Below are 27340 nucleotides of genomic sequence, written 5' to 3'. Positions count from 1 at the left end.
CACAGGTGGTTTCAAAGCTATATCAACTTTCTTCCTCTTTATAACAGCATTATTCATATGTAATCAATACAAAAATATCCTCTCCTATGGAACCAAACTTGAAACATAGAACAAAAATTTCCAAAACAGATCATTTGAGACACTGAGCTTTAGGAAATTTTAAGATAAAACAATGTTTTAAAACTGTTTTTCCTGCTACAAATTGAAAAAAAAACTGATATCAGCAAGAGCATTATTATTATTATCAAAGAGCATTATTTTTGTTTTTTGTTATTTTTAAAAATCATAGTTATTACAGGAATAGATCACAATATTTGAACTTTTTTAGTCTTAATATCATATTATATTTATTATACTTCAAGTCCTATCTTGTTCCTTCAGATTTCTCAAACTCCCCCCATGCATCGTTTGTCATTTAGTCTTTCAAACTGCTCATCTGCCTTTGTTTCTCCATTTTCCAATCCTTTGTCCATCTGGCAAGCATATTAGACTTCTTCACTACTGACTGACTCTTAAGTAAAATAGATTTTTCTTCTCTCTGAACTGTTTCTTTTGCTTTATCATGACAGCAGTAAATAGCATTATTATTATTATTTTTGAGGCACAGAGTAAATTGCCACATTTATTAATGCAGATAAACAGGCATGGCAGGCTTAGTTATGCTATAATTAAAAAAAAAAAGAAAAGTGAAAAGAAATACTAACAGCTTAGTGTTTAGGAAATAAAGATTCCTTCTATTTATGTAATATTCCCAGAGTGATCTGGCAGAATGTCTATGGTCTGTTTCAGTTAGATTTTTTAGATAGAGCAGCCAAAAATCTTGATTTTTTTCATTCCCAACAGACCTCATTGGCAGAATTTTATGGTCCCACTTATCTGAAAGGACTTCACCTAGTACCCAGGGGAATTAAAAACAAATTATTTGATAGGACTTTAAAAACCATATACCTATTTCATTATAAACATATGCACATAGTCAGTACTAGGTATAAATTAGTCATAATAGTGATTATAAGAATTTAATACAAATCCCCAAAAGATAAGAGGAGTGGAATTTTCATTCTTTTAGATAGTATAGAAGTGTATCCCTCTGAAAATATTACACACTATTACATTTAAATTACTAATAAAACTACTAATAATAGTCAAATGACAGCAAAAATAGCTTTACTGAGAGCTTGCCATATGCCACTATGTATAGTAAATAATTTGTAAGTATCCAATGATTTAATATTCAAACAGAACTGAAATGCAGTGTATTCCAACCTTGCTGATGCAAAACTTTTCACTCCAAATAAACCAAAGATTTATTTACTGAGCATCTTTTTTATGCTGGCCACTGTCAGAAGTTAGAACAAATATGATGCCATTTCTCTAGTGTAATTCAATATAAACTTTGCTCTCTGATGGCTCTAGGTCCTTCTCCCTATGAAAACTGAGCTGGGAGTGGTGGACTGTCAGACTCAAGACAGAGTCCAGGAACAGCAAGCACACACAAATTGATCCATGTTGATGCGGAGCCCTAGGACCAACCTTGCTGCAGCACCTGTTCATTCCTACTGGCACCCTGCCACAGGTTCTATGTAAAGAGCTTCCACAAGTCCATAGTTGCTACCCCCTACTGTCACCCCATCTGGCTGGGGCCCACTTCCTTGCCAAAAGCGAAATGTAAGAACTTTATTCCAAGTTGTTTCCTGGGGATATTTTCTTCTCTAATTATTGTGCATTTGAAAAGACATTACAAACAAATTGTAAAACTATGCAGATGACAGATGCATGATTATTAGGACAGCATTTCCTAAATTTCATTGAGCATAAATGTGTTTTTAAGAGAATAAAATAAGTATGATAATCTTTGAGTAGTCGTCTGAGAATAAAAATAGGAAAATTGCTGCTTTAATACCTAACATCATAAGTTTATGGGTTTTATTAATTGCACATATCAGAGAAAATAATGTATTTTTACTTCATAATAGGCAGAAATATGTACATTAAATTCTAATAAAATTAAAAGAAAAATATAAAATAATATGAATTGCTTTCAGAACCCTAATAAAATGCTTTTGTACCCTCAAGAGTCAGCAGGAACCCATGTATTGTATTTTGTACTAGGGAAAAAGAAGAATCTAGGTAACTTAAATCTTAGCATCGATCTCATTTTTCAGCATAACCCTTTAACATTATAAAACAAGAATGCTACATTCAAAATAAGAGACTATATGACATGATGAATTCAGTTTTATTAGTGGAAAATATTTTCCTTTTTTTCAAACTTTGTTTTTTATCTTAGGGGTGTTTCCTAATAATACTTTTAGGTAATAATTACTCATGAATACACATTTTCATATTTTGCTTTTGGGCAACACCAGGCAGTGTTCAGGGCTTACCCCTAGCTCTCAGCTCAGGGGTTATTGGGACCATACACAATGCTGGGACTTGAACTAAGGTCATCCACATGCAAGGCAAATGCTTTACCTGCTATACTAAGTCTCACACCATTTGTTTTGACATTTCTGAAGTAAGTCTTCTAAGAAAAAGGTACTGGCATACTGGAGTACTTATAATTTGTATGTTATGGTGTGAAATCTACCTTACTTCCAATCCAACAAATACTTTAAACTTTCGTTAAATCTTAGCTTATCGAAAGATATTTAAATCAAAATAATCAACTTCTAAAATACACAACAATGTGTGGGAAGTTACCATCTCTTCAAAACCATTTTCTTCTATTTTTGTATGCTATCTAATGAGTTTGCCTAAACTACATTGTGCACATAATGATACACTGGGGAGATGATTGATCTATGCAACACATGGGAGGAAAAAATAAAAAAAAAATTTACAAACTCAACTTACTTTTATGAAAATGATTCCTAAGAATAAAATATTTTTAAAAATCATACACATTCATTTGATTTCATCCATCTTGTTGTATTATACTTCAATGCAAACTATAAATCATCTAGAATCTATGAATTATTAAGAACTTTTAATTGCCACAATTGACTGTAAATATAAAGACTTACTTAAATAGACATACTGAAAAGTGGTGAAAGGTAAATAACTTAGAACTTTGTTAAAACAGATATATTCTAGTTATGTATTACAATCACAAAGCGGTTTCATAAATAAATAAAATTCATTTCCAAGGGCCAAAATTTTCTCATTTTTCTCATCATCTATATCCTCTTTCTCTCTGTTTTGTTTTAAATGTGTTTTAAAAATCTGAAACTGTGCCAAAAATTCATTGCCAAAATGTTTATGTGTATACATAGAGATTTATGCATATGTTTGCTCCATTAAATTCTCATGTAGATAATTTCAAAACAGAAACAAACTCCACAAAATGGCATCAATGCACATATTCATAATTAGAAATAAATCTGTTAGATAATAAATACCACTTATCTGGAGAAATTGTAGATCCTCTTTGAGCAACTATTGAATACTTTGAGTCTGTTAATCATAGACCCACCCTCCAGGTCCTATTCTGAATAATGAGATATAAACAAGAAAAATATCCTGAACGCTACAAAGGCAGGAATTTGTTGAAAAATAAATTATGACATTTCCCCCTTAAGATATCAGCCTTGTCATTATAGATTATTCTTTTTTTTCTGGTTTGCATAAGAATCTAATATTGGGGGCACATACTAGATTTTTCCAATCCAACTAAATAAAATAAAAAAAAAAATTCCAGTTTCTATTTCTTTAGTGTATAGGAAAAAAATGTGATTAAGGACAGGTCTGTACTGGAAGAATTGTTAAATGACTATGAATATCCAGTTAGCAATGCAAGACTTCAGGTAATTACTTCATCAAATATTCTGAAAGGTACTTACCTGTAATGTTGGAGAAGTCTTTTCCATAGTTCCCCAACTTAGCACCCAGACTTGATCATGTGATTTGTCATAGTGTAATTTAACTGGGACAGGATCAGTGCTTACTGCCTAAAATAAAAGGAGTAGAAAAATATATATATATTTTAGATTTAAACATCCTTTTAAAATCAAGTCGGGGGACCTGGAAAGAAAATGCATAGGGTAAAGCTTTTACTTCACATACAGCCAACCCCATTTCAATCTTTGGCAAGTGCACAGGATCCCTGAGCACCACCAGGAGTGATCCTTAAGAGAGAGAGAGATAGGTGTACTGACCCCTGGCAGGTGTGGCCCCCAAACAACCAAAGAAAAAAATAAAATCATGCATGGTATCATAGAAAAATCTGAAAGTTTAAGTGTCATATACAAAACAAAACCTCTGTTGTAAATCTCCTTGTATCACTTGTATCACTTGTCATTTCGTTGATCATTGATTTGCTTGAGTGGGCACTAGTAATGTCTCCATTCGTCCCAGTCGCATGTTAGTGTAACCCAATGGCATCTGCTCATTCTAGGAGCACGGAGATCTCCTAATTTTTTAAATTCATATTCGAATAACAGATATATACACAGCCATACAACTATTACCAGTAGGGTTGGGGCTTGGTAGTAGATTTTCTTTTCCAATGTGAAAGTGACCACATAAAAGAGTCTATACTTGTTGTTATCAAGTTATGTAATAAATAAGGTATTTCAGGTGTATTTGGTGAATAATGAGCGCCATAAGAAATGTACTGGAATTAATACTAAAATTCAATAATAAAAATTAGCATTTGTCACTGTCACTGTCCTCCCGTTGTTCATCGATTTGCTCGAGCGGGCCCAGTAATGTTTCCATTGGAGACTTTGTTGTTACTGTGTCTGGCATATCGAATACCTCACGGGGAGCTTGCCAGGCTCTGCCGTGGGGGCGAGATACTCTCAGTAGCTTGCCGGGCTACCCGAGAGGGGCAGAGGAATTGAACTCGGGTCGACCATGTTGGCTGCGTGCAAGACAAACACCCTGCCGCTGTGCTATTGCTCCAGCCCTGATACAATGTCCTGCTTAATAAAATTTTGCAAAGACCTGAAAGAGAAATCAATAGTATTTTTTGTCTAAAAAATAGTGGAATAGAGGGTAAAAGAATCTAAACTAACTGGCTTATTGTAACAATATAATGCACACCACAAAATAAAATGCAGAAAAAGAATATGAAATATCATTAGAAATACAATGTATAATAAGGAAAAGTCAAGATAGTGAATGCTTTAATTGAGTTTTCAGGCAGAGATTTGTTTTATTTTTATTTGGGGATGGGAGTGGGCCACACTCAGCCTTCTGCTGACTTTATGTTCAAGGATCATTCCTGGCAATTCTTCAGGGACCATGCAATGAGCTGGGGATAGAATGGGGTTCACTACATGGAAGGCAAGATTCTTAAACCCCGTGCTATCTCTCTGGTCCAGATGCCATCAATATTTTTTTCTATTTCTTGGTAAAACTGTACTTATATTCACTTTACACCCCTTTATAAAGATACTGATAAAATATTTTTTTTAATTTTAGAATTATTTTATTTATTTTATTTTTTAAATTTTTATTAGCGAGACACCATACGGTACAGTTGTATACTTACAAATTTTTGTGCTTGGGTTTCAATTATACAATAATCAAATACCCATCCCTCCACCAGTGCCCATTTCCCACCACCACGGATCCCAGTATCCCTCCTACCCCCTATACCCCCCATCCCACCTTGCCTCTGTGGCAGGGCCTTCCCTTTTGTTCTCTCTCTTCTCTTGAGTGACGTGGTTTGCAAAAGAGGAATTTTTAAAAATGTTTTTAAACACTGTAGGGGCTTTTTAAAAATTTCTAGCACCCCATATGGTCCTCTGAGCCTTCCGGGAGTGATCCTTGAGAAAGGGGCCAGGAGTAAGTCCTAATCAGAGTAAGTCCTAATCATCAGAGGGTATGACCCCAGTACAAAAGAACAAGAACTACACACTCATGCACACACACACACACACACACACACACACACACACACACACATGTATATGCAATTCTAAACTAGTCAGGAACTAGTAAAGTATGGGTAACAGCGACATAGATCTGGGCGTTTAATCTTGACAAGAAGAACAGTGAACACAGCCTGTTTATCCGTCTGACAAGGAAAGGACCAGCTGGCTAATTAAGTGAACCTAATTTAAACTAATGATGTAGATTCTCAGGATAATGTGCTAATGGCTAGAGGAGACTGCTGATGACACTTAAGAATACTCCCGTGGTGTTACAATAAGCCACTTCTGCATCCAAGCAGAACCTGATTTTGCTTCACAGAAGACAAAATGAGGTCAGATGTTTACAAGTTAATCCTTTCTACAGCAAAACATCACCTGTTCACCGTTCTCACACAAATTTTAGTAGTAATAAAAGCAGTCATTGAAACTCTGTGATGTTGAAAGCAGCACTGAGGTCATAGATTCCATTCAAACATTGTGACTTTTGACTTTTGAAACATTCAGAAATTATGCTGATGCATCCGGTGACAGAAAACATATCATTGATCTATTCTGAATAATATTATTTATCATAAATGGTATACAGTTTTATGCTGTCAAGAAGTTAAAATTGGAAAAATTAAAATTGAAAATTAAATGGAATTGAAATGTGGAATACATGTTTCTCTTCATTTATTTCTTTTAAGAGTAAGACAGTTAAATTTTGGAAATAATTTCATTGCAAAATCTACATTAGAAAATTATGTTGCATTTTCTATAATTTTGTAAATTGATTACATTTTCATCATTGTTAATATAATTAGCTCCTTCTTTTATTTATTCATGAGATACATAGAGACACAAAGGTTTTTTTTCATGATATAAGGAAATACGATTGCATTTGGATACAAAATGCATCAAATTCAGTCTCAGGTGAAAGGATGGTCAAGTTGAGAAAAGTGCTGTATTTTTAGAAAATCTGCACCAGGACGCTGAATTTAAAAGTTTAGTATCCTTTTCCACATCCAACAGTGACCATCAATGTAAATCTATTGGCTCAGCTCTGCAGATTAAGGACTGAATTCAGGAAAATATAACAATTCAGGATGCTAAAACTCACAGGTACACTGGGCTACAAGCCAACTCGGGGGCCCCTCTGGGCAGGCCCAATCCCTTCCCTTCCAGGCCAGAGAAGTCCAGGCAGCTGCACACAGACTTTACACTGGTTGCCATGCAATAGACCCAACACAGGTTTTTAAGATTGAACACTCTGGGGTCTTCTTGGAGTCGAAGTGGGAAGACTTTCCCCACTCACATCCCTGTACTTCTGCAAGTCGTAGTAGTCACACGCACATCCCAGAACAGACTGTTAAATCACCAGCCCTGTTTTACAGATCTTGGAGTCACCGGAGCCATGGCCAATGCCTTCAGATTCCAAATACAATCCCCTAGGCACATACCAAATGAGATAGCAAAGCAGCATAGAAACCAACTAAGCTCAATACACGAAAAAAATAGCACAGTAGGTGCAGTTAGAAACAAACAGCTTAGTAACTCTCAGAAAATTACTTTAATGACTCCATGGTGAGATATAACAATTTTCAAAAATTTTCTTTTACTGAAGTACTTTTCTTTTTGATAAATACATAGGCCATTTAGCTACAACAAGCAATATGATTTATTTTGTACTTGGAAAGGGGGCAGGTTTGGAGGGGGAATGGGAAGGTGGGGACAATGGTGGAGGGAAGGTCATACTGTTGGTGGAATTCATGTAAACAAATTTAAAAATACAATAAAAGGATTGTTTTATTCTTGAATATAGTCTCACTTGACTATTTTAAAATTTAAGGGGTTTTTGTTTCTTTTGGCACGGGGTGACACCTGGCAGTACTCATAACTTTGTGCTCAGTGATCACTCCTGGCAGTATTCAGTGCACCATATTTGTTCCCAGCAATCTAAACAGAGTTGATGATATGGAAGGGAAGTGCCTTAACCCCTGTAATATATCTTCAGCACCAATTTATTTGTAAGTACCGAGAAATATCTTTTAATTTTTAAATAGCTTAATTTTTTCAACTTTAAATAGACTGGGTTATTAATCATAAAACAGAGGGTTTAACATGCAAATCTGCAAAAGCTATAATTCACATATTCATTTTTTCATTTGTTTTTTAAAGACATAGCAGTGCTCAGGACTTATTCCTGGCTCTGTACTCTGGGATCACTTCTACCAGGCTTGGTGGATCCTATGGGGTGCGGGGGCTTGAACATGGGTTGGCCACTGCAAGACAAATGCCTACCCACTGTACTAGCACTTTAGCCCCACACATACTGTATTTAAATTAAGAAGAATGTTTTGGAAATTTAAAATTCTAAGTAATGGATATTTTCAAATACAAAAACAGAGTTAGAATATTAATTTTAAGCATTTATTTTTGAGGATTAAAGTTCACGTGCTCTGAAGTTGAAACAAATATAAGAATATGTTATTTCACCGAGAGGGTAGAAAATTTATTGAACTAAACAGGTTAACAGACTGATATAATGCATGTTTCTAAAGAAGAGAGAAAGCATAGATTTGGAAAAAAATGAATTCTAGATGACATATCCCTAAATTTTAGATGTATTCAGTAAAAAATAGATCTTAGGGAGAATCACGCTGAAAGTAGTCTATAGACCAAACATGATTGCCACTCAATGCCTCTCTTGCAAAACACAGTACCCAAAAGAAGAGAGAGAGAACAAGGGGGAATACCCTGCCACAGAGGCAGGACGGGAGGGGGGGGGGGATGAGGGGGAGGGGTGCTGGGACCCGTGGGGATGGATGACGGGCACTGGTGGAGGGATGGGCACTTGATCATTGTATAACTGAAACCCAAGCACAAAATTTGTGGGCCTATAAAAAAAATAAAAAAATAAAATAAAATGAAAAAAATATATATATTTATAAGCAATGTTAGAGTGAATATATCCAATACGAAAACGTTTAGTTCATATTACTAATGTGATCTCTAAATTTCCGCAGAACAATTTACTGAAGAGTGGCTCCAATTAGTACAGCTGCCACTTTACTCTCCTCTCCAGGAAAGTATTTGGAAAGTTCTACAGCTCAGAATCCTTTATTTCTCTTGACTGAAAGATGACACTCAGCTCCATCAAACCAGGCTAAAGGTTGCTCTGAAGCTGTGTGGGTGACCCCCTAACATTCGTTAGCTCCTCCCACTTGATCCAGTGATTAATTTTTCACATTTTCCTGACAATATTATGTTCTCTGTTATTCTCAACTCTTACTGTTTTCTAAAGATTTGAGAATGCCAGAAAGTGAAGCAGTAGAATAAGAAACAGTGCCAAGTTAGAGAAACTACAAGCATCCAGAGCAACTAAAGGAAGCTCAATAGAAAGTGAATTGCCAAATAATAAAAGCACACAATTTAAGGTTACAAGAGTACTATCATGTTTCTTCAAAGTTTGGTGAAGTTTTACCTATAAAAATGTCTGGAAAAAATATCCTCTTTTTCCTTCTATTTTTAATCTGTTACTTTAATTAAAACATTTAATAAAAATATCCACTTTTAATTTCTCCTTAGGCTTCATGCAATTAACTTAATTTTCCTTTACGTTTCTTCCTTTCCACTATGTTTTCAGAATTTATTAACATGACTTTTACTTTAACATTTCTGTAGTTCTTCTTGCAATCTGCTAAAGTATATTTTCTTGTATGCAATTCTAATAGTGGTACTAGGGGCTTTTATACTTTTTTACTTTCAGTTGTCGAAATTCCCAAAGAGTTATACTTTCAATTAGTCTCATTAAATACTTTCAACCTTTGTTCATTAATTAAGGTTGTTATCCTATTTATAACCTTTTTAGCTCATTCAATTTTTTTTGTTAAAAGGTAAAGGCCCTCCCGTTGATCATCGATTTGCTCGAGCGGGCCCAGTAACGTCTCCATTGGAGACTTTGTTGTTACTGTGTTTGGCATATCGAATACTCTCGGTAGCTTGCCGGGCTCTCCGATTCTGAAATTATCTTGTTATCCCAGCAAGCTACCTAGAGTATCTTGCTCACATGGTAAAGCCTGGCAAGCTACCTGTGATGTATTTGATATGCCCAAAACAGTAACAACAAGTCTCATAATGGAGACGTTACTAGTGCCCTCTCGAGGAAATCGATGAACAATGGGGGGACAGTGCTACAGAGCTATTATTTATTTCTTAACTTAAAGCTTAATAGTTAAAGTAGTTAAGGTAAGGTAAGGTAAGGTAAAGGCCCTCCCGTTGATCATCGATTTGCTTGAGCGGGCCCAGTAACGTCTCCATTGGAGACTTTGTGGTTACTGTGTTTGGCATATCGAATACGTCATGGGGAGCTTGCCAGGCTCTGCCGTGCGGGTGAAATACTCTCTGTAGCTTGCTGGGCTCTCCGAGAGGGGCGGAGGAATCGAACTCGGGTCGGCCATGTTGGCTGCGTGCAAGGCAAACGCCCTACCGCTGTGCTATCGCTCCAGTTAAGTTAAAATTCCCTCAAAATACAACCTTATGTAATAGATAGTGCACAGAGTAAAAGTGCTCTTCTTGTATATATTCATCTAGAATTCTTTCCCTGGTACCACATATGGTCCCTGAGCACTGCCAGGAGTAATACCTGAGCACTTAAGAAAGGATTAATCCCTGAGCACAGCTTGGGTTTCAGCCACACTGACACAATACTAAATAAGGAAATTAAATCAAACCTGTCAGAGGCCTTTCTCCATCTAGAATATTTTTTTTCTCTGCTTTATTTAAACTTCAAGCACAGTGGGTAGGGCATTTGCCTTGCACACGGCTCACTGGGCTGACCCAGGTTCAATTCCTCCACCTCTCTCAGAGAGCCTGGCAAGCTACTGAGAGTATCTCTTCTGCACAGCACAGATTCGATATACCAAACACAGTAACAACAAGTCTCACAATGGAGATGTTACTGGACCCGCTCGAGCAAATCGATGAACAACAGGAGGACAATTCTATTTAAACTTCATGGTTTACAGAGCTGTTCATGATTATTTAATCCAGGCATTCATTATTCCAGCACCAATCCCACCACCACTGTCACCTTTCCTCCACCGTTGTCTCCATTTTCCCAACCACCCCTCCAGCCTGGCGCCATAGTAGGCCAACAGCAATTTATATTGTATTGCTTGTTACCAATAAATTGCTAGCAGAATGAACAAAAAATATTTCCATAGAAGAAACTTTGTGAAGATGGTGGTACCTCACCATGAGTACCTTAAATCCATGTCTGAGGGTTTACTAAACTGTTGCTTCACGTTAATTCTACTGTGTTAATGTTTTAGTGGAGACTCTCTGGCTTCTATGTTGCATCACCATCCAATCTGGTGCACTACTACTGGGTTGTCAATGTAGTAGAGTTCAGAGATATCTGTTTGCTCCAGAAAATTCAGAATACTTAACTTGAGAGAATACTTAACTGGGCAGAATTTAACTGGGTGTGGATATCAAAACTGGGGATGTACAGGGAGGTTTCTAGAGAGGGGTTTGGGGAGGAGGGGGTGGTCATCCTGACCCCAAAATGGCCTGGAGCTTTCTCCAGCTGGAATCTTGATCATAATATGATGAATAAATTCGTGTTGTTTGCAAGCAACAAAGTTTTTTGTATATTCTTATGACATCCTGAAGGCATAGGTAACACTTTTAGTAGTACTATTTTAGCATTTGTCTGTTGATTTGCCACATACTGAAAGTATCAAATATTAAAATGCTTCTCATTTTGATTACAGGTCAATTTCTTGTAGCATTATGAACACAATCACTTTTTTAAAATTCTGGGAAATCTTACAAATGTATTTTCTCTTGTGTTTGTGTAATTTTCATCTCTATCTGGTCATTTGGAGCAATAGCACAGCGGTGCGGCGTTTGCCTTGCACACAGCCAACATGGCCGACCCGAGTTCTATTCCTCCGCCCCTCTCGGAGAGCCCGGCAAGCTACTGAGAGTATTCGATATGCCAAACACAGTAACAACAAAGTCTCCAATGGAGACATTACTGGGCCCGCTCGAGCAAATCAACGATCAACAGGGGGGCCTTTACTTACTTACTACTTACTTACTATCTGGTCATTTGATTTAATACTTTTTGCCTCTTTAAAGTCTGTTTCTTATATAACTATTAAACTATATAGTTAATATAGTTTGTTTATTTGTTAGGATAATTTATCTGTGTTATCTGCAGTTGCTCTTAAATGCCAATTTTCTTTTGATTTCTCAGTTGGTACTGCTCCTTCCTTCCTTCCTTCCTTCCTTCCTTCCTTCCTTCCTTCCTTCCTTCCATCTTTCATTCCTTCCTTCCTCTATCTCAGTATCCATAGTCAGTATAGGTCTCCAATTTGAAAGTTTAATTCAAATACTGTATTATTCAAAAAATATTTTTCTGTAGTTTAGGTAATATAGCTACAATATTGCTAGAATTTATGTTATTGAGAAGCTGACCCCTGCCCCCGCGCCTGGCTGTCCTTGCCGGGGCCCCTTGAAGGGGAGCGGGTCGAGCTTTCCTCCCCGCCCCAACCAGGGCTCCAGCAGCCGAAGACCCCCAGGACCAGCCACTACCATGCTGAGACCACTCTCCGCACACCTGAAGATACTGGCAGAGGAACAAAGGCAAGCGGTTTCCCGGGGCTGAGATCTCCAAGCCTCCTCAGATCGGGGCTGAGCATCCTCCACCCAGATCCTCCGAATTCCAGTAGGCCTGGGTCACACCCACCAACTGGCCCCCTGGCGCCGTGTAATCCCATCAATGGCCAAGACTCAGAGACTATAAAAACCAGCTCCCGGAAGAGAACAGTGCAGTCTCCTGCCCCTGCGCCTGGCTGTCCTCGCCATCTTATTTTCTTATTATGACATCTTATTATGACATCTTATTATCTCATTTCTACTTTGGACAAACTGGCAGGCTACCGAATGTAACCTGCCCACACGGCAGAGTCTGGCAAACTCCCCGTGGCGTACCCAATATGCCAAATACCAGTAACAATGATGGGACTCATTATCCTAAAGAGCCTTGAATATGGCACTTAAAAATCTCAGGGCTAGGATGAAGGAGACATTATTGGGGCCTGTTCGAGGCAATCGACGAATAACAGGATGGTCGTGATTCATGAGAAGCTGACAATACAGTACGGTGCACTGGGTGCTTGCCTTGCATCCAGCCTACCTGGGTTTGATCCCCAGCACCTGATTTTGTTCCCTGAGATGTATCCAGGGTGATTCCTGAGAATAGATCCAGAAAAAAACCCTGAGAACTGCTAGGGATGGCCCCAAAACCCCCAATAAAAATAATGAAATCAAGTTAGAGGTATTGAGATAAAAAGTTATTATAACCCCTCCTGCCAGTAAAGTTTCCCTTACCCCACAACATTGTCCTCATATCACCTCTGGTCTGAAATGCTATTCAGTATCCGCCCCCCCTTTGCCCCCAACACATACATGCACACTTCTAGTTAATCAGTTTTTGAGTTTTGCTTGACTCACACCCAGTGGCGCTCAGGGCTTAACTACTGTCTCAGCGTTCAGGGGTCATTCCTGGCAGGGAGTGAGTGGGGTCCATATGGAGTGTCAAGAAACGAAGCAAAGCCAAGTCAGTCACATGCAAGCCAAGCACCCTGCCTGCTGCATTATCTCTCCATCCCTAGTAAATCAGTTTTGTAACACAAGTTTAAGAGTCTGTCATAACTTTATACTGTAAGTTTCCTTGTTTTGTCTCTGTATTCCACAGAAGAATGGAATTCACTAGTATTTGTCCCTTCCTTCTAACTTCTTTCACCTGAAAATGTCCTGCAGTTCCAGCCACAGTGCAGCAAACCACATGCTTTCATCTTATAGCTGCATTCTATCCCTTCAATTATAAATGTTACACAGTCTTTATCCATTTGCCCATCTTTGGACAGTTGTTTAAGCGGCCAACATGGCCGACCCGAGTTCGATTCCTCCGCCCCTCTCGGAGAGCCCGGCAAGCTACCGAGAGTATCTCACCCGCACGGCAGAGCCTGGCAAGCCACCCGTGATGTATTCAATATGCCAAACACAGTAACAACAAAATCTCCAATGGAGATGTTACTGGGCCCGCTTGAGCAAATCGATGAACAACGGGAGGGCCTTCTTCTTCTTCTTCTTCTTCTTCATGCATATATATATTCACACATACATATATGTACATACATACATATATATATATATATGTGTCTGTGTGTGTGTTGGGGAAAAATGCCAAGAAATGAAATACATGAGTCACATGGAAATTAGTAGTTCTGATTTTTTAGAAATCTCCGTATTCTATTCATTAGAGGGTGAACTGGATGATATTTCCACTAGCAGTGAATGAGGGTTTCTTTATCACTGTATCCCCACCAAAACAGGTTGTTTCAAGTGTTTTATGAAAAAAAGTGTTTACTGCTATGCAATACCAAAGAAATATGAATCAAAACAATAAGATGCCATCCAATATCAGCGGGAATCATGTAAATTGTTCTATTTTAAAAAGTAATTATAATTTTGGTCTATTTGAAAAAGGAATTTTGATTATCTCACACTGAATGCTTGTGAATGATGGTCTATGTTGCATCTGAAATCAAATTAAATTCAATCTAGTTAAAATTCAGCAATATCTAGGACAGAAACATGTGGTAAATATGTAAAAGCAAATATATTATGTATTAAAAGTGGAACCATCATATTTATTTGTTATGCATGAGAAATTTGTAACATTAGAGACCTTAGGATTATGTAATAGAACATCTATTCAATTTTTGCCATGATAGTACTTATTCTAACATTAGAAATCAAATCATATTCACTGCAATCTTGTAATCATGTAAATAATAGATTTCTAATAAAACACTTTTTAATTTAACTTGTGATACCATGCCCATCTTCTAATAATTAGCAAAAATAGAAAGGACAGACAGATGAATAGATGCATTGCTGACTAAACTAATCTAAATTTGCTAAGAACACTTTGAGTGAGAAGCTGAACTTTAAATTACCTAACAACTTTCAATATTCTACTCAGAAATAAATGATAGCTTTTAACCTAAAATTTCTGGCTAAAAACATTTTTAAAAGCAATATAAAAATAATCTACAATGTGTCTCAGAAACTTTGATAGTAAGTTGGTAGATAGCACTGTAGCACTGTAGCACTATCCTGTTGTTCATTGATTTGCTCGAGCGGGCACCAGTAACGTCTCCATTGTGAGACTTCTTGTTACTGTTTTTGGTATATCAAATATGTCCTGGGGAAGTTGCCAGGTTCTCTGAGAGGGATGGAGGAATTGAACCCAGGTTGGCAGCATGCAAGGCAAATGCCCTACCAGCTGTGTTATCGCCCCAGCCTATAGTTGATAGATAGCACTTCCATATAATTGGCCTGACCTGTTTTAAAAATTGTACATTAATTGATAGAATTATTTTGGTTTTGGCTCACATGCTGCAGTTCCCAGGATTTACTCATGGCTTTGTGCTCAGGGTTCATTCCTGGCAATACTCAGATGACTATATATTATGCAGTTGATCTAACCCAGGTGCAAGGTGAACACCCTACTCACTGTTCAATCCCCAACATCACAGATAATCTCCCAAATACTATCAGCAGTAATTCCAACACTCAGGAATTAGTCCTGAGTACTCATAAGTATGGCCATAAAATCATAAAAAGAAAAATCAGACTGGAAACCACCAGTGTTTTTAGAAATCTAGTAAAAAAAGGAGCCCTCATTCACCATCAGTGGGATGTTCTCTGTGTTAGCCTTTATGAAAAACAGTAGGAGATTTTTCAAAAGAGTGATAATCGTTCTCCGAAATGATCTAGTAATTCCATATCTTGACATCTCCACCACCTCACTCCCTGCCCCAAACACAAAACCATGAATTCAAAAGATAGATAGACATCTTAGCTCATTGCAGCATGTAGTACAATAACCAGGATATGGAACAATAGATCAAATTTCCAAAGACAGATGAATGGATAAAGGAATTGTGGCATATATGCACAAATTCCTATGTGAGAAAAGATGAACTCAAACAGGTCTGTGCTATGTGGATGAAATTGAAGGATATCATGCTGAGCAAAATAAGTTAGAAAAAAAAAACAAATACCAGATAAGCTCACTCATCTGTGGAATATACAAGGACAAAACAAGAAAAAAGACAGTTTGAAATGGACAAAGGCTTGATACTGTATTGCAAAACTTATTAACAAGAAGTGGGGACAATAATAGAAGGGGGAGATATGAAGAATGGACTGGGGTAACATAGTAAGTTAGTATCTGAGGCTCCTAGATAGTTTATTGTTCCTGATGTAAACTGAGTGAATCAATACCACAAAATTTAACACTATTTTATCTATAAAAATAACATAAAAATATTAAGAGGACCAGAGCATTAGTGCAGGGACTAAAGAGTTTGCATTACACGCAATCTACCCAGATTCAATCCCTGGCATTGCACTGACTACTATCAGGAATGAACGATGCCTGAGAACAGAGCCACGATTAATCATTGGGCACCACTGGATGTGGCTCCAAAGCAAAAAACATAAGTAGCATTGTTTCTAAAGTTGTAACTAGCTATAACATGGCTAATCTGAAAGTGAGACTATTACCCGTATCTAAACACAGCCTTGTTCTGAATGTCATTTTTTGCACTATTACTTCTGTTAATTTTGAAGTGCTCAGACTATGGACAACCTGTTAGATCCCCAGCACTGTATATAGTCCTACATATAGCCAGAGTCATTCTTGAGTACAGAGCCAAAAGTAAACTGTGAGCACACCTGGGTGTAACCTCAAAACCCAAATCATCATTCCATATTATGAAGTGTTCATAAAATCATAAATTTTAAATAAAATATATTTCTGCATATGTTACATTACAATCAAGGAGAAAAATAATAGTAAACGTTTTAGAAAAATTCGTATTTTATTTTCTAGTTGATTTTATAATTATTAACAATTATACATTTTGATAGTAATGTGCAAGTTGGCTTTTAAATAGGGCTATTATGTTTAATTAAATGTTTGCTAAATAACTTTAGAATGCAGAAAGGTTCCTACCTGAATAACTTTTTGGGACTGCACATCAACAATAAGGACTCTGTCCAATGTTGGCTGAGCAACATATATAAACTTGTCTTTGACATTCACAGCTGAAGCCCAAACACATCTCTGAACTTCATTGCTGTCTAGTTTAGGACATACTTCATCCTGTAATGTAGAAAATAGAAATATTAATGATAGGCTTAAATTGTAACATGAACATAATCATATCAAAAGCAAAATAAATATCAGATATACTACTTTAAACACAAAATTTAAATATTTACACAAATGCATATATATGTATAAAGCTTCCGTATAAACTAGCCTATCTACAACATATATGATGAAAATCTATGTAGAAGTTTAAATTAAATATAACTATATAGGGCACACATTTCTTTTTTAATGTATGTACAAAGCTCTGTAAATTATATCCCTCTAAAATAAATTTTACCAAGTCTTTAAATACTTGGATTGAGATATAGGGTATGACATTATTAACGGTTCAAATTGAGAAACTTCTGGAATATATAAAAAAATTCCAATATTTTACTCAAATGCCCCACACGCAAACTACTGTACAAGAGATTAAATTTCCCTCAAAGCATATATAGTTTCTCAAGCTTGCATCGAACATCAATGTAATTATCAAAAATCTACAATGTTACTAATGAAATCTTTTAATTTGTTAGTAATCAGAAGCTTAAAAAATATGACATAACTATTCAAAATGGTTGTTTTACTATTTAACTTCATTTAAAGTTTAAATTTTGCAAAATCCTTCTATCTGCCCAAAATACTTTATTATGGTCCTTCATCCTAGATCTGCCTTTTGATTGGACAATAATATATAGCTTGTGCTATATGGTCATAAATGAGATAAATAAACCATCTATTTCCTCCTTTCTTGAATTTTGTGAATAAACATTGAACAAGCTTTTGTGATTTAGAGGGTATTGGAAGTAAATAATAATATATAATAATATATAAATTAATATAAAAGTATATAATATATGCTGCAAGATGCATCACAGAAGACCGTGTTAAGCTTAGAATCTTTTTTCAGATTTTTTTATTAACAATTGTATTGGTTTTGTAGTTCTCTTAATTTATATATAGTTTGAATAAATTAGTATATATTTTTGGAATCAGATGTAAGGGGTAAATTAATTAGTACATATGAAAGTTGGTTGTAAAGACATACACCTGAAACATAGAATAGTTTGGTGCAATGCTAATTCAATACAAATAAAATATATTTGCTAGATTTGTATCTGTGATAATAGACTTACTTACATAATAATCATATAGCAATAAACATTGATTCAACTATTTGTTTTATGATTTAAGTCAAAGTATTGATTGCTAATATCTAACATATTGATTTTTTTCCTCTAGTGGATAATAAGCTAAATTAGAATATGTTTTGTTTTACAATTCAAATAAAATTGCATTTCTTAGCTAAAATTCTACTAACCATTAATGTTTAATAATAATATAACAAGTATTCATTATCTTCCCATTAAGCATTTCTTTAATTATAATATTATAAAACAAGAAGCTATATTTAGAATTGAGTCACTGAAATAAATAGTTCCATATCATAACTTTTTTCCCTTGGTACAACCATAATAATTTAAAGTTTTCATAAAATCTGTAAAAATAATGTGAAACCATAGTCTTGTGAGTGAGAACAAATCTAATATTAATCAAGGGGAAACAGAATTGTTCACTGTTTTGCTTTCTACATTTTGATTTTTGTGTTTTGGGAGAGAAGGATCTTCCAAACAGTTATCAGGGGACCCAGGGCTCACTTCCATGATACTCAGCCAACAAGGACAAATAGTTCAATGCTCAGTATAGGTGGTGTGGTGCCACCTGGTCCAGCCATGCTAAGGCTACTACACCAAGCCCAGCAATATTTTAGAAGCCTCTAAGACTATAGCCTGTAATGATCAAGGGATCATGCAGTCCCGGGGATAGAGCTTGAGTCCATGTACGGCGAAGGCATATATTCCTGACCACTGACATACACCACACTATTTTTTTTTCTTTTTGGGTCGCAGCCTGCTGTGCACAGGTGTTACTCCTCGCTCTGCACTCAGGAATTATTTCTGGCGGTGCTCGGGGGACCATAGAGGATGCTGGGAATCAAACGTGGGCTGGACGCATGCAAGGAAAATGCCCTACCCGCCGTGCTATCCAGCCCTCCACTTCACTAATTTTTAAGAACCAATGTTTAACTTGCTGGGATTAAACCAAAACAACAGAATCACATAATGGGTAGTTTTCTCCTCCGAACTGGACACACCTTCAGTCTTCTAGTACATTAAAGCAAAACAAAACAAAAAACCACAAGAAACTGAAAATGAAGGATACAGTGTATTTTTTGGTAAATCTGGAGGAAGGAAATTAACTCCATTACACACATGTCCAACAGTCATGAAAAAATGAAGGCACACAATTGTGGTCCTTGTGAGGAATATGCATGACATCTTAAGCAGGCAGAACAAATGTGAAGGTAAAAATAAAGTCCCCAGGACATGGCCAGAATATTCTATTTCCATGGTCAGTTCCTACTAAAACATTATTTTCTACATGAAGGTTTTCTTTTTGTTGTTATAAGTACACTGAATATCTTTGACAAGAACCTATTTTGTGAGAATCAAACAGGATGAAAATACAAACTTGAGAGGCAAAAAAAGGTGGTGGGGAAAGTGGGACCCAAAGTTGACAAAAGATGCTGAATACAGGGAAATTGTTTATAAATTATGCACTGTTGTGTTAAAGCTATCAACAAAACTTGCCAAAATAACAGGAAAGTGTGAGCCACCTGACACCTAACTGTCAACCAAACAACTGCTGAACCAAGAGTAACTCCCAGCCCTTTGTTTGCTACAAAGCTATTCAGCAGTAAAATAAACTGCTCTGCTGGGAATGATTTCCCATTTGTATGCTTTTCCCATAAGAAATCCCTGAACAAACTCACAATCATTTTTACAAAGCCATTAAAAGTTTCCTGACAGTAACCCTGAATTTTCTTTGCTTCACTTCATGCCATTATTTCTTATTATAGTCTATTAGTTCCCGTTTTACAATCGCAATCTTATTTTTTTTCAGATTACATAGATTAATTTTTATTTCTGTGGATAGGGATTGTAGTGGAATGGTTTTCACATGCATTAGGCATTTAATGGAATAAACTGAAGTAAAAAAAATACCAGACATGCAAAATAAGATTATGGTAATACATACTGATAAAGAGAGCTGTCAGGAATTGTATTAAAAGTATCTTTAAATCACTTTATGTAGAAATGCATGCCACCATATAGAACAGAAGGAATTAATGAGCTATTAAACGTAACAAGGACAAAAATCAATAAAAGGATAATAGTATGTTATAATTATAACTTATCAATTTAGCTCCCTTTGTGTCATTTCATATTTTCTCATGTGTTATCCTCTCCTAAATTATTTAAAAGTTTTTAGATATCTCATTAGCAATGACAGCAATGTAAATTAGCAATTAAATTAATGTTGACATCTGATTTGCTAAATGTAAATAAACCAAATAATCAAATGTACACATCCTCTATAGGTTTCATTATTATTATATATACTTTTTATTTAGGAGGCTGAACCTGGAGTTGCTCAGTGCTTACACAGTATCTTTACTCAAGGCTCATTTACCATATGAAGTGCAGGGGATTGAACCTGGCCAACCAATAAGTGTCTTACTTGCTGTACTGTCTTTCTGACCCCAAGAATTTCGTAGTTTCCTTCTTTAATGCATCCTGTTTTATGGGTAATACAAATTTATAGGGCTGGAGCGATAGCACAGCAGGTAGGGCGTTCGCCTTACAAGCGGCCAACATGGCCGACCCGAGTTCGATTCCTCCGCCCCTCTCGGAGAGCCCGGCAAGCTACCGAGAGTATTTGATATGCCAGACACAGTAACAACAAAGTCTCCAATGGAGACGTTACTGGGCCCGCTCGAGCAAATCGACGATCAACGGGAGGGCCTTTACTTACTTTACTTACAAATTTATAGCAAATCTCCATTGTCCTTGTATATAATTCCAAAAATTTTTATCATAATCTTCATCCTTTAATCTAATTGTAGATTTAGCATTATTTTTGGCCAGTAAAAGGATCTACCCTTTATTTAAAACTTTTCTTAATATTGTGCCATAGTGATGTTGCTTGGGAGTTCTCCTGCTAGGTGCTCAGGTTAGACTCCTGATGTTATTTATGGGATCAAGAAGTGGTGGAAATCTATTCTGAGGTGCCTACATGCAAAGGATGTTCTTCAGTTCTTTATACTATTGCCTCATCACTACATTTTGTTTTATTTATAGTTATGCGTCATATATTAAACATGTACATTTCCAAAAATATTGAGAAAAAAAACAGTAATTTGTTTGTTCCTTTCTAGTCACACTTTAAATTATCTCCTACTTTCAAAGAAGCTGTCAAAAGCTGTACTTCAATTTTCTGACTTTTCACATGAAAGTTTGCATGCTTCAAAATGAATTTCAGGAAGTCTTACAATAGAGAGAGGTCTTGAAAAGTATCTAGTAATCTTAAAATTTCTCATCATTTATCTTTAAACAAATTATGAAGAATTGTGTTATGCTTTGCTCTTAGGTTTTGGGGCACACAGATTGTGCTCAGAGCTTACTCCTGACTTTGCACTCAGGGGTCACTCCTGATGGGGCTCAGGGAACATATGTAGTGCAGGTAATCAAAGCCAGCAAGGAAAGTGCCCTACCTATTGCACAATTTCTCTGCCCCTTATGAAGAATTTTTGAATACTTCATCTGTAAAATATTGCATGTTATGTTTTAAAATCACTGTATCTCTGCATCACTGTCATCCCGTTGTTCAACAATTTACACGAGCGGGCACCAGTAACGTCTCCTTTCATCCCAACCCTGAGGTTTTATCAGCCTCTCCTTACTCATCTTTCCCAATGCTTCCATATTGGAAGCTTTTACAGGATCAGGGGACTGGGACCCGTTATTGTTACTGTTTTTGGCATATCAAATATGCCATGGGACACTTGCCTGGCTCTGCTCTGCAGATGGGATACTTTCGGTAGCTTGCCGGGCTCTCTGAGAGGTATATACATTCTAAAAACTAAAAATTATATATATATGTATATAATTCATACTATTAGTTCTTAGAAAGCATGTACCTGAAAAAAAGTGTTTGAAAATAGAAACATTATTATGGAAGAATGAAAGAATGCCTTATTTTAAATTACCTGTTATTTCTCCTATACTGGGCTACCACTATTTCTTTCTTAAATGTTTTCATTCTTATAGACAGTTAATTCTTGTAAACAGGTATCAATTAACCATCACAGGTCAAATCAGATTAGTCTATATTTCTATTTGAACAAGGAGTAGATGGTATTCCTATGTTTTAATTATTTTCCTTTTTTATCACATTTTTTGGTGGTTAGTGGTAATTCATAACAGTTTTTTGACCCTATGAAATGCCGGGGATTTAGTTTGGTCTTTTTGAATGCAAAGCACATATTCCAGCCCATTAAGTTATCTCAACTGTTTTATTTTTCAATTTTTAATATATGCAAACAATGAAAGACAAATTAACTCTATTTTGTTGCATAAAACAACTGAAACTGAAATTAACTGGTGGCTACAGGTATTCACATTAAAAAGATTTTTTTCACGATTATTTCCTTACTGTAATGGCAGGAAAAAAAATTAAATTGAAAAATCTATGATGCTTCCTTTCAAGAGTGTTGTGGAATCAAATGTCTTGATTCCTGCTCAATGATATACCTCTAGCCTGTTATCATTTAATCCTGTTAAGGTCAGTATGTTGGTAGTATTTTTAAAATACCTTAGCACTTAATTGGAACTTAAAACAAGCTAAGGCTCAGACTCATGTTCCATTTCCTTTACATAGTTTTTTTCTGAAAACTCAGTCATTCTTATTGCAGTATTATTTAGTGATGAGATGGCACTCAGATAAATCTCTGCACTTGCCATTCACAAATTTTTCTAATTTAGAGTCCTTCCAGAAAGTTAATTTAAGGTCTGAGAAATAGTGTAGTGATTAAAGCATTTGTCTTTCACTCAGCCAACTGGGGTTTGATCCCTGGTAGCACTTATGGTCCTCTAAGAACAACCAGGTATGGCCCACTAACCAAGACAAAGCCAGAAAATGTACCTATGTTCAATGATTAATTTGAAATAAATATATCTGAGAAAAATATATCAAATTAACCACTAAAGGTAATAGGTTTGTACTTATATTACCTTTTGTATCAAGTATTAAAGATAATACTCAAGCCCTAAAACATATTGTCTTACAATTTCTTCTCAATGAAACTTAAAAATATCAAAAAATATTTTCAGATAAAATAAGAAATTTTATTTAAAAAGTAGATTGAATAAATTCAAAGTTATATTTTTCCTCAAATAATTTAAGACATACTAATTTTAAGTCCCTGTATTTAAAAAAAATCCAAATGGAGTCTATTGAAAAAATGTGTGTATCACAGAAGGCCCAGGGATATAGTAAAGGGTTAAGACAGTTGTATTATAGGGACTGCCCTGGATTCAACCTATATTACTACCTGGTATCCTAATTGCTATCAGATATGGCCAAGTCCCCCCCAAAAAAGAAAAATGAATAATTCAAATACTAAAGTTTATCGGATTTCATCAAATTTTAATAGGTATTATCAATGATTACATGCATATGTTTTACATTAAGGAGGCAAATAAAACAAGGTTTCTTTTGATTAATTAGAATATTTAGATTCTGAGTGCAAGGATGTTTTTTATGGTTCTGTGGAAACCTAGATAACTGAGTTTGAGAGAAGCGTGGATACTCTAAAAATTATGCAGCATTTTATTTTCTAATTTTAAAGAAACTATATATAACAATAATGTTTTATACAGATATCAGTGGAAATCTATATTAAACTATTTTAATGGCAATGAGTTTTAAGTATTTTCATCTATTTTAATTGAGATCATTGCATATAATCAAAATGAAACAATTGCTTTCTTCTATAATTTCACCTGTTTAATCTTTTGAATTCTTTGTGCCATTTAATTTATTAAAATGTCACAAACAGAATAGTTCATATTACTCAAAACACGTTGTCATGGAAACTCAAAAGCCAATTTTTCTTAATTTGACCTAAGAAAATGCTTATACCAAGATTTTGATTCTGTGTTGAAGATAAAATTGCCATATTATGTAAAATTTTATCCTTTATTTGAATAGAAAAACAAATTTACGTGTTTTAGCCTTATAATAAACTTATTCTAGTATAAAATGATGATTGGGGTTTGTTGTATGGGTTAAATGAAATCATGTTTGAAAAGGTGAGTTGATTCGTAAATGTTACCTGTTATTTTCATACAAATTTTGATTTATATTTTATGAAATTCTATTAGCTTGCAAATTTTTCCACCCAAGTATTAAACATGGTTTGGAGGAAGTTCACCTTGGATTTTTAATTGCTTATTGTATATGAGCTTAGAAGATGTGCTTTCCCTTTGATCATTTTATCATTTCTGTGGCATTGAACATTTCCTCACTTGGGAAATTAGGGGATTAAGTTAGGATTGTGTTTATTATTTCCATAAAAGATAACAATGCTTGAGATTCAGAATTATTATTTTGGGGGGGACCACAGTGAGATGTTCTCAGGGTTTACTCTTGGCTCTGCACTCAGAAATCACTCCTGGTGGGACTCAGGGGACCATGAGAAATGCCGAGGGTTGAACCAGGTTTGGCTACAAACAAGGTAAGTGTTCCACCTGCTGAACTGTCATTCTGGACCTAACATTCAGAATTATTTATCCAATGTTTAAATAAAATAATTTAACAGTCTGATTATAGATTATTATTGTTATATTATTATTAAATAATATTATTATTATTTTATCTTTTGTTGTCATTGCTGATTGTTTGGTGGTCACATGCAGTGATGCTCAGGGCTTATTCCTGGCACTCAGGGATCTTTCCTGGTAGTGCTGGGGATTGAATACTTGGCAGCAGTGTGCAAGTTAAGCAATGTGCCTGCAGTCCTATTATTCCAGTCCCCTAAATATAGCTGATTTAAACAATGTTACTAGAGTTTCTAATATAAAATATTTATAGATCCTAAGTGATAACGCTAGACATTTTTTAAAAAATATAGAACTAGAAGTCTGATGTCATTTCTCTTTTTGCTCTTATAATTTTACAAGATCACAGTCCTGACTAGTAATTGGTCTAGTTGACACTGATGTTGCCATTTCATTAGATTTAACTGGCGCTGAGAATTTGAGAGGTGGAATTTGCTACCTTTCAAGAAAGTGATGAATTTGAGTAATAAGGCCAAATTAAATACCAATATTGAATATCTCAGTAAAGTCAATGGACCAGTGAATAGAATATGACAAGAGGATGTCTGAGTTGAAAATTCATATTAAGAAAAATTGACCTGAAAATATAATGAACAAAGTAGAACTTTCATAGTAAGGAACAATAAGATAACAGCCAGAGATTAGACTGAAAGAAACCATCCCAAGAAAGAAACCATATCATGGACTCTCCAGTTGAAATTGGTGAAATACTTTGAAGGTACAGAATTTTTACCTTGGGGTATAGGGCAAGATGCTATGCAGAACATCTGACATTAGACGTCTATGATGTCAATGATGCTATACTAACAAGAAGATACTACATTTTAGAACAGGGCCAGCTACAAACTTGGCCTTTTCTCAAAATATTCTCATAGCAGTGCAAAAACGAACACCATGCTGGATATTGCACTTCTTAATATTTTCCTCAAGGACAAATTTTCGAGGAGAGCTCTACCTACTATTAGCAGACAGGTGAGTTAGCTTGGGACTGGGACAAAATTTTCCAGCCCAGACAGTACAGTGACTTAAAGACAAAAACACTCAACCCCTACATATCCACAGAGAAGTATTAGTAAGCAAGTTACACCTTGAGAGACAGGAAGCACCATAAAATCTCTCTCAAAGAATATCCAGTTAGTTATCAAGGGAGCCCCACTGAAAATTTTGTATTTGGTTGGGCAGATAAATATTATAGCAGAATAGAGACATAGAAATGGAAATGGAAAGTTTTACTCTTCCTGGAGGAAGAAGGGAAGAATTTCGAGAAAAATTTGGCCCCCTCAAAAGGGTTTGAAGATTTGTATGTGAAGAACAGAAAAGGAGGCAAGCTAATCAAAGGGATTTTTATTACAAAAGCATTTCTTCCAGATGATTATTTGTCAATGGTTAGAAATTGATCAGGGCTATTGATCATTGGAACTTCAATTTGTGCTTGTCGACACTTGGAAGAGTGTTTTTGTCACTTGCGGTATGCGAACATTATTAGAAGGGCATTCAGCTTACATTCACATGAGAATGTCTTTTGGCCTTTACAAGAGGTTTTGTTTTTTGTTTTTTCCTGCCAAGAGCAGAGACTCAACCCATGATACTTAATCTTATATTGGTTCTTTTTCTTCTTTTCCCACACCCCCAGGTCTGACTCTGTCCCTTAGCAATCCGTCACCAGCTATAACAAGGCCTAATAACCCCTCAGACTTCCTTTACCAGGAGTGGTCCAATTACGACCCTGTTTGTTTAAGGATGGCAACCTACTAGCTCTAAAGCACTAGAGACCTCGTAACCCTGACTATTACTCAGGCCCGTTCAAACTCAGAGGCAAAGAAAATTGCAAAACTGAAGGCCCATCCTATACCACTTTCTCCTCTAAGTTGTGATATCCTTCAAAACTCTGCCTGAATTTCTGTATACACAGAAATTCAGGAAATATTTTGTTTTGTTTCTGGTTGTATAGTTCAGATTTGCTCTAAAAGAATACATTTATGTACTGATTTCAATATAGAGATGTCACTCTCAAAATGCTCATTTATAATCAGATATAAGAGCTATCAAAAATGCATTCTACCTACCTCCAATATCATCTCTTGTTCCATTCTCTTATGTGATTATAAGTCACTAGTTACAATAGCTATCCACAAATATTCCAAACTTGTTATACTTTAGGATATTTTTGTATACATTTTTTAGAAAATCTGATATTTATAATCCTAATTACATGGGTGTTCATTTTCATTACATTTTCATTATATTGTAATTCTATAAGTAAAGAAAAATCATCAAGAATTAAAAAAAAAGAATAACAAATTAAACAGGGAAACAGGAGGGACTGATAACATAGAGGTAGAGCTTCTGTTTTGCACACAGCTACCTTGTGTGTTCCAGCCCATGCAGAGTATATGGCACCACAAGTCAAGTCAGGCATCAAGCCTGAATAAAAAGTCAGGATTAAGGACTGAGCAGTACTGGATATGGACTCCAAAAAAAAAGATTAAAAAGTA

General features: G+C 35.7%; 1 protein-coding gene across 4 annotated transcripts in view; it reads right to left on the bottom strand.

Annotated features, from left to right (window-relative positions):
• FSTL5 (follistatin like 5) overlaps positions 1–27340 on the bottom strand; it is a 755502-nt gene that overhangs the window by 64579 nt on the left and 663583 nt on the right. For all 4 annotated transcript variants that reach the window (XM_056119058.1, XM_056119060.1, XM_056119059.1 and 1 more), the window contains 2 exons: positions 16963–17112; positions 3843–3950 (listed from right to left, as the gene is read on the bottom strand). In XM_056119058.1, coding sequence (XP_055975033.1) covers positions 3843–3950; positions 16963–17112 — 258 coding nt within the window. The remainder of the gene's footprint in view (positions 1–3842; positions 3951–16962; positions 17113–27340) is intronic.

Source organism: Sorex fumeus, unplaced genomic scaffold (genome assembly GCF_029834395.1).
Source record: "Sorex fumeus unplaced genomic scaffold, SorFum_2.1 ptg000039l, whole genome shotgun sequence".
NCBI lineage: Eukaryota > Metazoa > Chordata > Mammalia > Eulipotyphla > Soricidae > Sorex > Sorex fumeus.
This window is presented reverse-complemented; position numbering and strand designations above follow the sequence as displayed.